Raw genomic sequence first — 15,407 nt, forward strand, 5'->3', positions numbered from 1 at the left:
GCTTAAAGTTAAATTTTAGAAAGTTCATAGTGGGTGAATGACTAAACAAAAGGGTTCCTAAAAATACCTGTCATTCCAATATACTAAGAAAAATAACCTTGAAACTAAAAATCATGAGTTCTCAGTACAGAAATGAATCATGATAAAATTATAAGCTTGAACTTAGATGACTTACCAGGATCTGTGCTTTGGGATGATTTTTGCTCAATGAACTTAAAATTACAAATCCATTCTTGACTCTAGGGCAATCTTTTTTTTAAAAAGGATTAATCTACCTCTAAAATAAAATTATTGCAAGTCAAATATAATTAAGGATGCTGTTATTATAAAATTCTCTGAGTAACTATGCCAACTTTACGAATCTGTACCTGCCTGAATACACACACAATCAGAACACAAATAAAGGAATGAAGTTATGAGCTTTCAATAAAGCCTTGTTATATTTTCAGTAAAGCTTTATTTCCAATAAAGCTTTCAATAAGGCCATGTTATAGTTTCATTCAGATTTCCTCAGGTTATCAATAGGAATAATATCTGTGGTATAAGTAACTTTTCTAAGGTAAACTTTCCCAGATAAATGCCTGTGCTCTTCTAACAAAGATAAACGGAAAGTAAGTGGAGCAGACAGATTTGAAGCTAAGAATAAAGGTACAGAGGAAAGGCAAATTGTGTGGACTGTTGTCTGATTCCTGTTAATAAAGCCAGCTCAGCTCACCTGTATCCAGACATGAAAAATTAAGTGAATCATGGCAACAATTTTTAGATAACTCATCTCAGAAAATATTGGACCTGAAACATCCAGATCATTGAACCAAAGATGAATTTTTGATTTGCTGTACTACTTCATTTTATTTTGTTGGCTTAAGACAGGCTAGACGGTTATTTCATGCTCTCCTAAGTATTTTTAAGTCTCCATCCTTCTCAAAACTTTCCCGCTGACTAGATAGATTCTCCCTAGAAGGAAATATGCAAAACAACTCTTAGATCTGGAGTGGACTGACTTTGGAGTTAAATTCCAATGTGATCCTGACACTTTTAGAATTATTATCATCTAACATTAAAAGCACCAAGGAGCCTTCTTTAGACCACAAAATTTAACTTCCAATTTAACAAAAGGCCTACGTAAACATTTTACCACCATACGCATAATATTTATTACTAATGCAAATATAGAGATGGATAATCATAAAATAATTTTGCATTATCCCTGGAAATCCAAAAAAAAAAAAATCAAAGACTGCATGAATATACATCATTTTTTAAAAGCTACATAAAAGTTCAGATTAAAGTTCCTTCACAACATTCCGTTATTTTCTAGGATCATAACAGATTCCAATTTTCCTCTGTATACTTTTTCTTAGTGTTCTCATTCTTAACCTAGTACATATTAGGCAACATCTCAGTGCTTTCTAAAGTTTATTGAATGAAATGTTAAGTTCCTCATACTTAGGATTTTCAATCTTAAGGCTAATATGAACTGTGATTCTCCAAAATAAGTGGCAAGCAACTCACTATGTACAATGTGGACACAGTAGTTTCCTAGACAGCTGACCAAATTTGTATTTGCTGTAGTGTCATTGATTAAATGAGACACTGTGGCCTTTTCTGTCTCATGACCACAGATTGTACTGTTTTCCAGCCACTTTTCTTACAAAAGCATACAACAGGTCACAAGGAGGATTTTAAAGATCAATGCAAAGCAACTGTCACTACAGGAAGAACAACAGCCTGCATTCTAAAGTTTGATAGACATTATGATGCTATATTTTGAGTAAAAATCTAACACAGGTTTATAATACTTTTATGTTTTTTCATATTGAAATCGTACATGTTACTTTCCAAACCTCACATATAAGAAGGAACACAAAGATGTACAATTCCTTTTACTGATAGTGTTTCTTTTACTATTTTTCCTTAGTAAAAACCAAATTGTGGATAAAGTTTCCTTAGCCAGACAGTATTTACTTCTAAAAATTCCTACACTATCTTATAGACCCCAAATACAGAACTCAAAATATAAAAACAATAAAACCCTTATAACCATTACCACGGGTGGAGGGGAGAAAGTCAGAAAAATATACAAAGCTGGATGTGGAGGATGCCAGAGGGGAGCGGGGGAGGGTTTCGTGAGGTTCTAGACAAGCCCTGTGATGACGTCACCTCACATACATAATGTTACAGCAGTCAGCACAGGCCTCCTGCTTTCCTATTGGTGGACACCGTGTCAGCCGACATCAGAAGATAATCATCATTGGCCAGACAATTACAACTGGAGCAACTAGCATCCACCGCTGCTAGCACAGGCCTGACAGGCTGCTGAAAGAGAAGGCAGAGCCCAGCTGCCCTTCTCACTCAATGAATTTTATGTCACCTTACCAATCACTAGGCCGTTTTGCTCTCTTGATGGCAGCCCTTATAAATTAAGTCAGCTATTCGTGAAAATAACAGGTAAAGGCCAGACATCTCATAAAAGAACAAAATGCCTCTATTTTCAATGCCATAAAATCACAAGGGCTTTTCTGTGTAAAATCAGAACTCAAAAATGCTGTTGAGCTAAAAGCAGGCATTTTCCTCTACCTCATGCAAAACACTTTCATTTACCAGATAATATTACCCAGGATATTTTTAACTTGACATATAGTTTCAAGATGTGGCTCAGGATGATTCTCCAAGGCATAACATTTATTACTTTGCATTTCCATAGCTTTTCTAATCTATTACATGTGAAACCACCTGCTAGAAGACTAAAACAGTCTATAGTATTTATCCCTTGCCTAGAACAATGAATACAGGGTTAATCATTGTTTAAGCAGCAATTAACTTGATAAACTTCTCTCAGTTGAACCCTTTAGTTTATAAAAACACCACTCCAAAAATGGGTCCCCTTACACTAATATGTAATAAGGTAATGAATGTGGATTATAGGATAAGTTTAATAAAGGCCTTCAAACAATATTCAAAAGGTAGTTCAGACAGCATACTGACAAAACAGCACTCCTGGCCTTCCTCACAATTCTTCAAAAGACAGTAAGTGTAACTTATGAGAGAGAAGTTATAATTCTCTAAACTTAGTTTTGACATAGCCTCTAAATTGAGGCTATGTCTAAGGGATTTTTAAGGACCACTTAAAGTGTTTTGTCAAAAAATAGAGTAGAAACTTCACAACATTGTGTTTTTCCTCCAGAAGCTATTCAAGTCATTTTTAGTTAATGAGTCTGGGAAAGGTAAGACCTTGTGTTTCCTAAACTTCCCCTGCCCCCAAGAGGGTGTAAGCCGTGGTTATGGAGTTCCTTCTCCTGTTAACAAGGGAAATGAAAAGGAAATCTTCATTTTCTTATACACCTGGTTCAAGACTTTTTGGCTGTTGAGGTTTTGGGGGGAGGCTTATAAAACTGGGACCCAAGGATATTGGGAGAAATGCATACACCCTGGGATAAAAGAAGAAAGCAAGACACTTAAGGTCAAAGAGAGAAAAAGTCAGGAAGGGGAAACCCTAGTGTGTGACTATGACATAGTATTCAAAACGCAAGGGGAGGCCAAGTATGTTAAGCTTCGAGTATTAACAGGTAGTGCTGGCAATAAAACGGACACCCATCATTTTAACCCACTACACAACCCTTTTCCCCAGCATCTGCCATGTACAATGCACTCTTCGAGGTGCTCCGCATAATCAAGATTGGAATGAGACAAGAACCAATGCCCTGAAGAGATGATGGTCTAATAGGAAGCACAGACACACATGCAGATATTTAGGCATATGAAGAAAAGCCAGGAAAGACATTGCCAGATGAAAGGTACAGATAAAGAGCTAGGAGGAAAGAGTGGCAGGAGCCCAACAAGCGAAGATTAATTGGCTCACTTTTGCCATTTTCAGTCCCCAGAGGCCTAGGCCCTGTCCGGTTCAGTGTTTACTTGTTGAGCGAGCGGAGAAAAGAGGCGGGAAATGGTACCTGGAGGTGGAGGAGCCACAGACAGTGGCCTCAGAGAAAAGGCAACAAGTGAATAAGAGACAGTATCCACCGCGGAGGGGCACTGGCCCCCAGTGAACCCGAGCTGCCGGCGCGAGGGGAGGCCGGCTCCAGAGGCAGGTTCAACAAGGGTGCAGCAAGCTGGAGACGGGGCAGACGTTAGAAACCACAGAGCGTGCAAGGCCAACGGGGGAGGAAGATGGGCTGAGCTGTGTGGCAAGCGAACGCGCGACAAACAGCTGCAGAGAAGACCAGAGCCTTCGGCTGGCTCGCCGTGCCGCCCGCCACCCCGGGCCACCGCCCCCACCCTGCCTTCAGCGCCACTCCCTTCACGGGAGGAGGAAGTGCCGCTGGAGAAGGTTCCCTTGGTGGCGCCCTAGGGGGCTTGGCCTCCCGGAGCGCCGAGGCCTTAAATGCCTAAACTCCTACTGGATCGAGCCTCCCGGTGCACAGCCGTCTTCCGGACCCACCCTCGGCGCTTTCGGCCTTGGCGGCCCAGGGGGCGCCCCGGCCACGCGCCCCGTGTGCCGCCGCACTTCCCGGCTTCCCGAGCGGATCGCGTTCCCCTCCTGGCTTCCGGCAGCGGCCCTCCGGCCCCCGCGCCCTCGGAAGCCCCCAGCCACGCCGCAGCGAGTGTGAGCGCGCAGGGCCGCGCGCCGGGCCGGTCGCGCCCGCCCCAACAGGCCGGGCCCAGTCGGCACGCACGGCGCAGGGGGCGGGCCCGGCCGGGCTGCGGCCGCAAATGGCCCGCCGGTCCCGGGCGGGCCGGCCGGGAGGGAGGAGGCGGGAGCGGCGGCCGAACCTCCCGAGACTAGTCGCGACTCCTGGGGGCCGGAGAAAAAGACGTTGAACCCCCGTCCCCCGGTTCCGGTGCACGGCACCCCCTATTGCACCGCTCCCCCGCCCCGGCCCCCCGGCGCGCCGGCGTCTCTGGTTTCCCATTGATGAGATGGGGGAGGGAAGGCAGGTCATGAGGGCGCCGGGGGCACGCGCTCGCGCACGCGGCGGGCGGGATCCCCCAGATCCCAGGAGGGAGCCCCCTCGGCCGGACCCTCTCATTCAGCACCTGGGAGGCTGCCAGCCGCTGCCCGGCTTGGGGGTGCGCCGGCTTGCTCTTTACTGATCGCCAGACCTGGAGTTAAGAGGAGTAAGAGAATGTCTGCCACAGCAGCTCGATCTACAGGGAAGAAGCGAGATGAGCACACACACCCTCCCCCTGTTAAATATTGCAAGGTGACACAGGATCGCTCCCCACACAGGGATTTTCAAAAGGACTGGCGGAGGGACACAGTGAACAAGAAAGATGCTTTCCCGGGTTAGAAGTTTGTCTGGGGAAGAGCCCCGAAGGACTCTGCGGACCCAGAGGTTTTTAATCCGTGTCTCAACTCCAGTCAGCAGCTTCCCACTGAATTAGAATTGAGTGTGTCCAAAAGGCGTTTCCGTAAAACAAACTTAATAATGGCGTGGCTCCACTCGCTCGGGTTCATTCATTTTTATTACTGTTTTCATTGTCCCCTCCTCCCCCACTCCCCGCCTCCGTCTCTTTATGAAACCGGAAAGGGATCCGCGTGGGGAAAGGGGTCCAGGAAAGGAGGAATCCGGCCGGGGAGCAGCAAAGAGGAAGACAGTGAAGTAGCAGAGCTGCAAGGAGAAAGGAAGGGCAGGAAGGATGGGGAGAGGGCGAGGACCAGAGAGCTGAGGACGGCGGGCCGGAGAGGGTTAAAGGGAGCAGGCGACTGGGTCCTCCCTCCACTGCCTTTCACACTCTGCTTGCGGGAGGCCAAGCAAGAAAACCCAAATCTAGAGGAAAACAAGGAGTAGCACAGGTAGGGACTGTGGCATCTCTCCCGCCTTCCCTGTAGCACAGACATCTACTCTATGTACACATATATGGTCTATGTTATATAATCTATGTTAAAGATGCATGTGTAGCCACGGTTCACCCAGGGGCACCCACAGACTCACGCGCTTCATGCAGCCCCAATGTCTCCTGCACCCGGGAGACCCGGGAACTCAGCGATCCGCTCACTGCTGGTCGCGGTTCCTCGCTCGATTCACGCCCCAGAAAGGGAGTACCGACATTAAGGCACACCGGGAAGACGCGCAGGGCTCCCGGGGACAGTATCACGCGAAAGCATCACCTACCAGTTTTCCTGCATCCACTGGATGGCTTCATTCTCGTTGAACTGCTTTTCGAATTCATATTCTTGTAAAGTCAACACTGACATGTTCATTGGGGCTGATCTTCGGAGTCGCTACGTGTTCTCTACGCAAAATAAAATAATCTGTAAAGCGCTTGATTTCGAGTGCTCGCCTGTCTGCTTCCCCCACCCACCCCCCTAGGTCTTCCCCTCGCCGCTCGGTCTCCGGCAATCGGTCTCCCCCAGCCTCTCTCAGCTACAGTCGGGGTTGAGCATTGCCTGTGCCTCTGCTCCCAGCTCCTCGCTCTGGGACTCTCCTCCTCCGGGCGTCCGCATCCACAGTAGGAGGAAACGAATGCCTTGCGGTCTTAGTGCCCGCACGTTTGTCCATCACCCTTTTTACTTGTCTACGGGGAAATCTCCTCCCCCTCGTGCGATCTGACAAATTAACCCTTTGCGAGGGAGACTGAGAGAAAGAGACACCTCTCTAGCCCTGGGGGGCAGTTTTGTTTCCGTGAAGGTGACCAGGGGAGTAGAGGACGGGCTCGGAGAGGGAGGAAGTGGCCTCGAGGTCATTCACAACCCCCCAGTCCCGACCTCGTGGGCCGCCTAGCCTGGCTTTTGAATGAAGTTTCCGAGAACCGAGTGCAGCCCCAAGGCGAGCTTGGCGAGTAGGTGATAAATAGTAAAACCTGCCAGCTCTCTCGCAAGAACTCCAGACAAATTTGCGCTGAAATCCCACGTGAAAGGAACGCACTTCCTACCTCTTGGCCCCCGCCGCACCCTCCAGGTCACTCACCTCCGAGCTCTGGCTTTGACTTACTTTAACCTGGGGCCCGGCCCGCAGAGCTCCCCAATCAGCTGCTGGCTGGGGATGCTGAGGACGAGGGTGGCGTAAAGTCGAGAGTGACTAGTAGCCAGAAGAGGGAGGGAGGTTAGGTGGAGGGTTTGGGTACGGGAAAGGGTAAAGTTAATGAACTGAGACAAAGGGGGGAAGGAAGTTAGCAGATGGGAGAACTGGACCAACTGGTCCAATGCAAAAACTATTTGTATGCGTGAGAAATTCGCTTTATTTATTGTATGGTGGTAGATGCAACAGAATCACGTTTGAGGAGAGGGCTAAATGTAATGTTGACCTCTACTGATCCCCCAGTCTCACAGCAGTGTTTTAACTTCTGCTTCCATATACACCCATCTTTCTTTTCTCAGAGGGAAAAGTATTTTTTACTCTGTCCATCCCTCCTCCACTCATTCCTCACAAGTTAGGAAAAATGAAATGAGACATGGAGGCATCTGATAATATAATCTATGCATGTAATTGTAAGCTTAAAACATAATAAGGAACCTATGCTTTAAAAATTAGGTGGACATTAGGGTCAGGAAGAAAATTCTCTTTCTCTCTCTGTACCTCCCCACCTCCAAGGCAGTCCAAAGAGAGGATATTTTCATTTAAAGTCAGGTTCCTGGAACCACTGAAAAGTGAGAACTGTGAGAAACATCTCTGCAAATGAGGAGGGTATAATAAAAAGTTAAAGAGTTTTAAAAATCCAGTACAACTATATATATAGCGTATATATATGTATGTATATATATATATATACATATATATATAATCAGCAAATTAATTTATAAGTTGATGCTCCCAAACATTCCATGTACAGACTTTCCTCATCTCTCCATTTAAGGGTGTCATTCTAGAGACTTCCGCAGTACAAGTCTGAGTGAATTTGAAGGTAAAGCCTAGACCAAAAGACTTGGCAGGCTTTAGGTGGAAGGTGGGTGTGACCTGATGAGAGATAAGGATTTTAGCACAGTACCTGGACCTGTGAGTAATCAATAAATATTTGTAGAGTTAAGTGATTAAGTAAGTGAAAGAAGGGAGGGAAGTGAGAAAGGAATCAAATGTGAGAAAATCCAGCAAATGTTTTGCTATATATTGCAAGGATAAGTCCTACTTTTGCCTTAAAAGGATTCCATTTTTAAACTGAGTACTATTCTCAGTACTCAGGCATCATATCAATTTTAAACTGGTATGAGAAATTCTCATTTACTTACTATGTTTCTTATTCAAATAATGTCTGTTATTACCTGTTTATTTTCTGAAGATGGAGTTGGGGTTATGTTAAAAGCAAATATCTGATTTGTTCTTAACAGTGTCTGAAGAAAAATTACTTTAAAATGGAAGGTAAGTCCCTATTTCTTGACCTTTAAAGTGGACAATTGCCAAAAATGGTAGATTCTTGATAGTACTACGTGCTGTTGAGGGTATTCAGAACACGCACTGTCAGTGGTAGTGAAAGCTAGTGACTTCACCTGGAAAGCAATTTGGCAGCCTATTTAATCATTTTAAATACACTTATCCTTTGACCATTTATTTACTAGATATTCCATGAGCCTGTGATCTTCTGAGCTCGTGGGAGTCAGGGGAAGAAGAGAGACAGGACTCCTGCTCTTCTGGAGCTCACCTTCCAGAGGAGAAGACAAAATAATTTCATATAAGGTGACGTCCTAAGATTAAAATTAAATAGCATCATCTGAAGAGATGGCAGTGCTCATGTAAACCCCCGAAGGCTTCACTGAGAAGGTGACTATGTGTTGTGTAAAAAATTAATACACAGAAACCTCAATTAAATAGTCAGGAGACCAGAAGGGGGAGCTCTCCTGACCAGGGACCACAGCAGAGCCCAATAGGAAGAAGAAAGACTTCTCTTTTTTCCTGGCTACTACTCAATCAATGAAAAGCCATGGACTCTTTGTTTACTACTGCCCTACCCACTTCCTTTTCCCCTCTATCAGAGTGTTTTCCTTCTCTTTTTCTGCGATGACTTGCATGTGGTTTGCCATGGCTGCACACCAGGAATTGCAATTCTCTGTTGATCCTGGATAAACCCATCTTTACTGGAGTAATAACCACCAGTCTATTTGTTTTAGATCAATAGTTGAAACCACAGTGACAAAGAGTCAGCTACCTTTTGCAGAGTGTTACAAGAAGCAAGAGCAAGTACAGGGGCTTCCCTGGTGGCGCAGTGGTTGAGAATCTGCCTGCCAATGCAGGGGACACGGGTTCGAGCCCTGGTCTGGGAAGATCCCACATGCCACAGAGCAACTGGGCCCGTGAGCCACAATTACTGAGCCTGCGCATCTGGAGCCTGTGCTCCGCAACAAGAGAGGCCGTGATAGTGAGAGGCCCGCGCACCGTGATGAAGAGTGGCCCCCGCTTGCCACAACTAGAGAAAGCCCTCGCACAGAAACGACGACCCAACACAGCCATAAAATAAAAAATAAATTAATTAATTAATTTAAAAAAAAAAAAAAAAAAAAAGAGCAAGTACAAATGCCCTAAAGTAAGAAATGAGTTTGCAGGACCAAAGACAAAAGGCCGGTGTGTCTCCAGGTCATAAGGAAGGAGTGACTGACAGGTTGGAGAGGCATGCAGGGGTCAGGTCTTGGCTGACTGCTAAATCAAGATAATTGGATTTGATTCTAACTGCAGTGGGGTGGGGAAAATATTAAACGGAATAGCAGGATAAATCCTAGTAATTCCACTACTAGGAACTTACTCTGTGGATACACTCACAAAGACATTTTAGATATATGTATAAGATGTTGTTCAGCACTGTTTGTAATAAGAAAACACTGGAAATAATAGGGGGCTAACTAAATGATGGCTAATATTAACTAAATGATGGCAAACTCTTATAATGGAATATTATAAAGCCTTTTAAAAAGAAATGGTTCTGTAGGTTGCAATACCCAAAGAGCTTCCAGAAATATTTTTAAGGAAAATTAAAAAACAAGGCACAGGATATTTTGTATAACGATACATTAAGAAAAACATTTACAAATGTACACTTTTTTGGGGGGGGGTGGGGAAAGACAATTTGTTGGTGATGTACATATTTGGGGAAAGACCTGGAAGCAAACTAAAGAGAGCTCCTATCGTTTATTTTTCCACAGTATTTGAATTTTATGATATATTGTATTTCATTTAAAAAAAAGTCAAGAGAGGACTTCCCTGGTGGTCCAGTGGGTAGGACTATGCGCTCCCAATGCAGGGGGCCTGGGTTTGATCCCTGGTCAGGGAACTAGATCCCACATGCATGCCGCAACTAAGAGTCTGCATGCCGCAAGCAACTAAGATCCCGTGTGCCGCAACGAAGACCTGGCGCAGCCAAAATAAATAAATAATAAATATTAAAAAAAAAAAAAAAGAAAGTCAACAGGAGTTAGCTGAGTCGTGAGATAATGGGTTATTTTTCTATTAGAAATAAAATACTTTAAATGGTGATTTTTCTATATTTATCTTACATTACAAAACATACACTAAGACCTGGCTATTTGCTTAGATCTTCTTTTCTTGCAGAGGGGCTATAGAAAGTTAGGAAAGATGGAGGGGAATGTTGGGAGGGTGTCCAGCAACACCACTAGGAATTTTTATGAAAAGATTTATTGTGTGTGTCTCTAACCCATAACCAGGTAGGTAGTTAACACTGAATATAAATAACTGGGGCTCAAAAAGTAACAGTTAATTGATATTTAGTAGTAAAATTTTCAAAATTAGGTCAGAAAGTAAGGAACATTTGAAAGACAGAAATTTATTGCAAAGATGAATGACTGCTAAACAAAAGATCTGGAGTTTTGTCCTGACTCTATTCCAGACCTGGCTATTGGATCTTGGGGAAAGTATGTCGATCCTTTCATTTCCTTTTCTATATATAAAATAACAGTACCGGGCTGGATGATACCAGCTCAAAATTTCTCTGGTACAGGCATATGTTAAAATACACTCATTGTTTCTGGGCCTGTCTAACACTAACCTAATTTTCTAGACCTCTGTTCCATAGGTGAGTTTAGCCAAGCTGAACCATTTCACATCCTCTGAACACCTTAAGTTTTGGCTCCTTTTGTCCCATCATTCCCTCTGCTTGGAATACCCTTCTCTCCCCATCCCCCCATTTCTCCCTGTCAAATTCAGTCCATCCTTTGGATATTCACAGGCTACTCCCTACTTGAGGCTTTACCTATTCACAAATAAGATCTCTTGCTCTCTCACCTCCTAAACTCTTGAAGCGCTTGTTACCACAGCTCTTAAGCCCTTAGCCATGCTCTACCTTGTAGGAGATTATAAATCTTAAGGGGAGAGACAATCATTTCCTGACTGCCTTAGTTTCATAGGGCTGCTGTAACAAATGACTACAAAAAAACCATATCACCCCTGAGTTCTATCGCTCTGTTTCAACAGACCTAGAGATTTCTAAACTGGAAGACAAACCTCAAGTAGGTGAACCTGTTTTTCCTTGAACTCTGATTCAGTTGATCCCTTTGGAGATGCAGGCATCCAAGTCATAATTTCTTCATGTACCTTCTTTGATGCCACCAAGCTGGCATTAGGTCTGGGCAAAGGGCAGAGTGGAAAGGGACTACACCTCTCTGAATACAGTCGTAAGTTGCAGTTTTATTCTGGCCCCGCTTACAGAGGTTGGCAATACAGGGACCACATCTGATTTTTGTTCCCGAGTAAGCTTTGCTAACCTAACTGGAGAGAGTTTCCAAAAGTTGGAAACCATACTGATTTGTAAGAGAGAAATGCTTTTTTGGGTTCTTAACATTGGAAAAAAACCCAAAAAACAAAACAACACAAAACTCATCCACAAATTTTCACTTTCTTTTTCTCTTTTTTTTCATTTTCACTTTAGGCCTCTCTGAAAATTATAAATTTTTTTCTCAAAGACACAAATTTATTTACAAACCAAAGAGGCCAAGGAACCTTTAACTGTTCTGACAGAACCAAGGTGGCTCTTCACCTCCTCACAGGGTTTTTGGTTGGAACGGGAAGTTGGGGCCCAGAGTCTCCTTAAAGACCCTGGCAGGGCAGAAGCCTCCCCTAAGCACTGGGAGCAACAGGCTGAGCTGGGCACTCACCTGCCTCTGCCACCCACTGCCCTCCAGAGATGCTCGGTAGGTGCCTAGGGTGGCATCCTCAATCTCCCTACATCATGGTGCCCCACCAGAGTTCCAAAGTATCTTCTTCCTTTGCCCCCAAAATTTGGGGTGGGTCTGAGCCACCTCAAACCCCATCCCAAGTAGACCTGTCCTAAAAGATCTCATCCTAGTGACCAACACACCTTATTAATCTTGTAAGGGATTGAAGGAAATATAAAAGATATCAAAATTGTATGTAAATAAGAGACGCACAAATAAACTCACATTCCAAAATAGATACCTACAAAAGTTCAATTAAATGAGCAGTGAGCACAGCAGTTCAGAGGAAGAAATTTGATTTAAGAAAATGTAATAAGGGAATGTGATAGGTGTTCAAAAGTCTAATTTAACTCTGGGGTTTTTACAACACTGTGAGCATGTGCCTTCCACGCTGCAGAGAGTTTCTGCCTGAAACCCTTTGAGTTTGTGAGCCAAGACTTTTTACTTTGGGAGTAGCAAAGGGCAATTAAGGTCCAGGGAATGAGTTTTTCTTGGCCCTTGGAGCATGTCTGGGAAAGGAGATCAAGGAGGCAATGGGCTCCTACCTCTCTTGTGCTTTCTTTATTCAGATGTATTCTGATAAACTTCCCCTGTATACGTTCAACACACAGAATTATCTGGTAATACAAAGATGTATTTGAGATATAAATGAAAACCTAAAGAACATTATTGGATAATGAAAGCAATTTCTTATTATTGCTATTAAGATCAAAGTGCCCCTGGAGGACAGTTGGGCAACCTGCAGGCTAAGGTAAGCCTAGGGCTACTTTAACATTATTATTAAGATTCTCCTCTCTCTCTCTCTCTCTGTATATATATGTATGTATGTATGTATTAATGAACTTGCTGTTAGGAAATTGCATTTACTCATTATCTGTGTTAGTAGAAAAGAGGAGATGCATGGAAATATATAATGATGAATATACTTCTTTGAATTACAAAGAAATACCCAGACCCTCTCCTACTATCCCTCTGATAAATACTGGTCCAAACTATAAAGGAGGCCTCAAAAAAGGCCTGAGTCTCAGTGAGTCCCTTTCCCACCATGATCCAAACTTCACCTGTCAGAGGCATGTGGCAGGACAGTAGACCATGGCTGAGCCTTACTCTCATATAAGGTTTAGGAGGGTCTTTACCACCTTATAACTTGGGCTAAAACAGTGAATACTGATTAAACTCCTAAAGACTATCTTTTCAGCCTGTTCCAGAGCAAATAACCTAAAGGAACAAAAACAAAAACAAAAAGCCTCAAATATTTTGATTATAAGGAAACTATGAAGAGTATTCTATCTCGTCTCAGTATTAATAATTGTGTCATCTTAGGTAATTGATTTATTATAAAGAATAATGTGAATTATATCTTCACTGTTAGAAAACTTGGGGGCAAATCTGGGACTTGCCCTTGTAGCAAGTTTTTAGCTTAATATAATACACATTTTAAATCTTATTCCCATCTCCATCTTATAATCTCACCCTTATTACCTGGGAGGCAGGGTTCCCAGGGCCATTATGTATAATTTAAGTTTATAGGCAACATCCCTTTCGTGATTTACTTGTAATAGGATACAAAGATTCTTCCCTATTACACTTTGGGAAACCCCTTAATTCCATGTGGACCCTGTCAATCATGGGGCTGCACAATTCTCTCTCTTACCTGTATTTCCTTCTCTGAAAATGAGGATTAAATACACTAAACGGCTTAATGAATAATCTATGTAATGTGACTAGCACAGCGCCTGGGAAAATAACAGGCATGATAATCACATTATGACCTTCCCTCAAGTCCCTGTAGAACAATAGAGGTGTAGAAGACAAGCCAGGCAAGCCACTTCCGTGCTAGAAATGGGGAAATACTGGGGTCTGGAGAGGTTGAGTGGCTTGTGCAAAGGTATTTGTTCTCAGAGCCTGTTCATTTAGAAACAGGGAAAGCCTCATACTGGAAATCACTGGTGCTCGTGACTTAGCAAAGTTTCCTCCAAGAGAACAGTAAACTGAGCTTTAGCTATGATCTGGGAGAGCAACTGCCACCCTGTCAACTTTCATGACCTCCAGGGCCACTTGGTGTATTTAGATTCATGAGCTCCACAAACATTACGTTCTTTAAAAAAAGAAAAGCAAACCCCCCACAGTTTTATTGTAAAGCAATATAACATTATTAAAGAAAAAAAAAACAAAACTAAAAAAAAAACTGGTTGGAGGTTACCTCTCATAAGGTCTGCCTGCCAGCAGACTCTGCGTTTGTCCCTTACTACCTGGGTGATCTGGGCAAATTATTTCTCTCTCTGTGCCTCAATGTTCTCATCTAAAAAAAAAAAAAAAAGAATAACAGTACCTACTTCATGGGACTGTTAAAGAGGATTTGTGAAAGAGACCAGGAACACAGTAGCAGCACATACATGTTTGGTAAATAAAGAAAAATAAAAGCAGTAACTCTCTGGTGTAGAGTAGGTGACATCTGGGCTGAGACTTGAAGGAATGTATTTTGCAGAAAAGGTAAGAAGGCATTCCCATTTCTAATTGGAAAGAAAAGCACTTGCAAAGACATGGAAACACGATGATGATGATGGTGATGACCATGATAATGATAATAATAGAAAACCAACTACTGAAGATAGACAATGTACCAGACCCTTTATATACTGTACCTCCTTTAACCTGATTAACAACTCGGCAGTGCAGGTTTTATAATATAGTTAAGGACCCCAAGGTTTAGATAAAATGATGAGAGGCAGAAGCAGGCACGCAATTCCAAGTCTGGCTGAAGTTTTTGCCCATGCTTGGAGAATTTCAGTTTCCCTTAAACCTTGGGTGCAGGAGGCAGAATGTTGGGAGATAAACTAGAAAGCTGGCCAGAAGACAAATCTTTTGTTGTTGATGTTGTTGTTTGTTTTTCTTTTTCATCTTTGTTAGTTTAGTGCTTTTATTTTTTTTAAATCTTTACTGGAGTAGAGTTGATTTACAATGTTGTGTTAGTTGCAGGTGCACAGCAAAGTGAATCAGTTATACATGTACATATATCCACTTTTTTAGATTCTTTTACCATACAGGTCATTACAGAGTATTGGGTAGAGGTCCCTGTGCTACACAGTAGGTCCTTATTAGTTATCTATTTTATATATAGTAGTGTGTATGTGTCAATCCCAATCTCCCAATTTATTCCTTCCCCACCTTCCCCTTTGGTAACCATAAGTTTTTTTCTACATATGTTTCTGTTTTGTAAATAGGTTCCTTTGTAACATTTTTTAGATTCCGCATGTAAGTGATCTCATATGATATTTGTCGTTCTCTGTCTGACTTCACACAGTATGACAATCTC

The 15,407-nt window shown here is 43.1% G+C and overlaps 1 protein-coding gene across 5 annotated transcripts in view; it reads right to left on the bottom strand.

Annotated features, from left to right (window-relative positions):
• Positions 1 to 6,950, bottom strand: part of ELOVL6 (ELOVL fatty acid elongase 6) — a 136,095-nt gene extending 129,145 nt beyond the window's left edge. Inside the window, exons 1-2 of one of the 5 annotated variants that reach the window (XM_082463003.1) lie at positions 6,933 to 6,950; positions 6,114 to 6,234 (exon numbers count right to left, since the gene is read on the bottom strand). In XM_082463003.1, coding sequence (XP_082319129.1) covers positions 6,114 to 6,202 — 89 coding nt within the window. In that variant the 5' untranslated portion in view covers positions 6,203 to 6,234; positions 6,933 to 6,950. The other 4 variants (XM_082463002.1, XM_082463004.1, XM_082463005.1 and 1 more) reach the window with 4 other exon arrangements.
• Positions 6,951 to 15,407: the final 8,457 nt, after the last annotated feature.

The sequence above is a fragment of the Balaenoptera physalus genome (genome assembly GCF_965194825.1).
Source record: "Balaenoptera physalus genome assembly, chromosome: 5".
Taxonomy (NCBI): domain Eukaryota; kingdom Metazoa; phylum Chordata; class Mammalia; order Artiodactyla; family Balaenopteridae; genus Balaenoptera; species Balaenoptera physalus.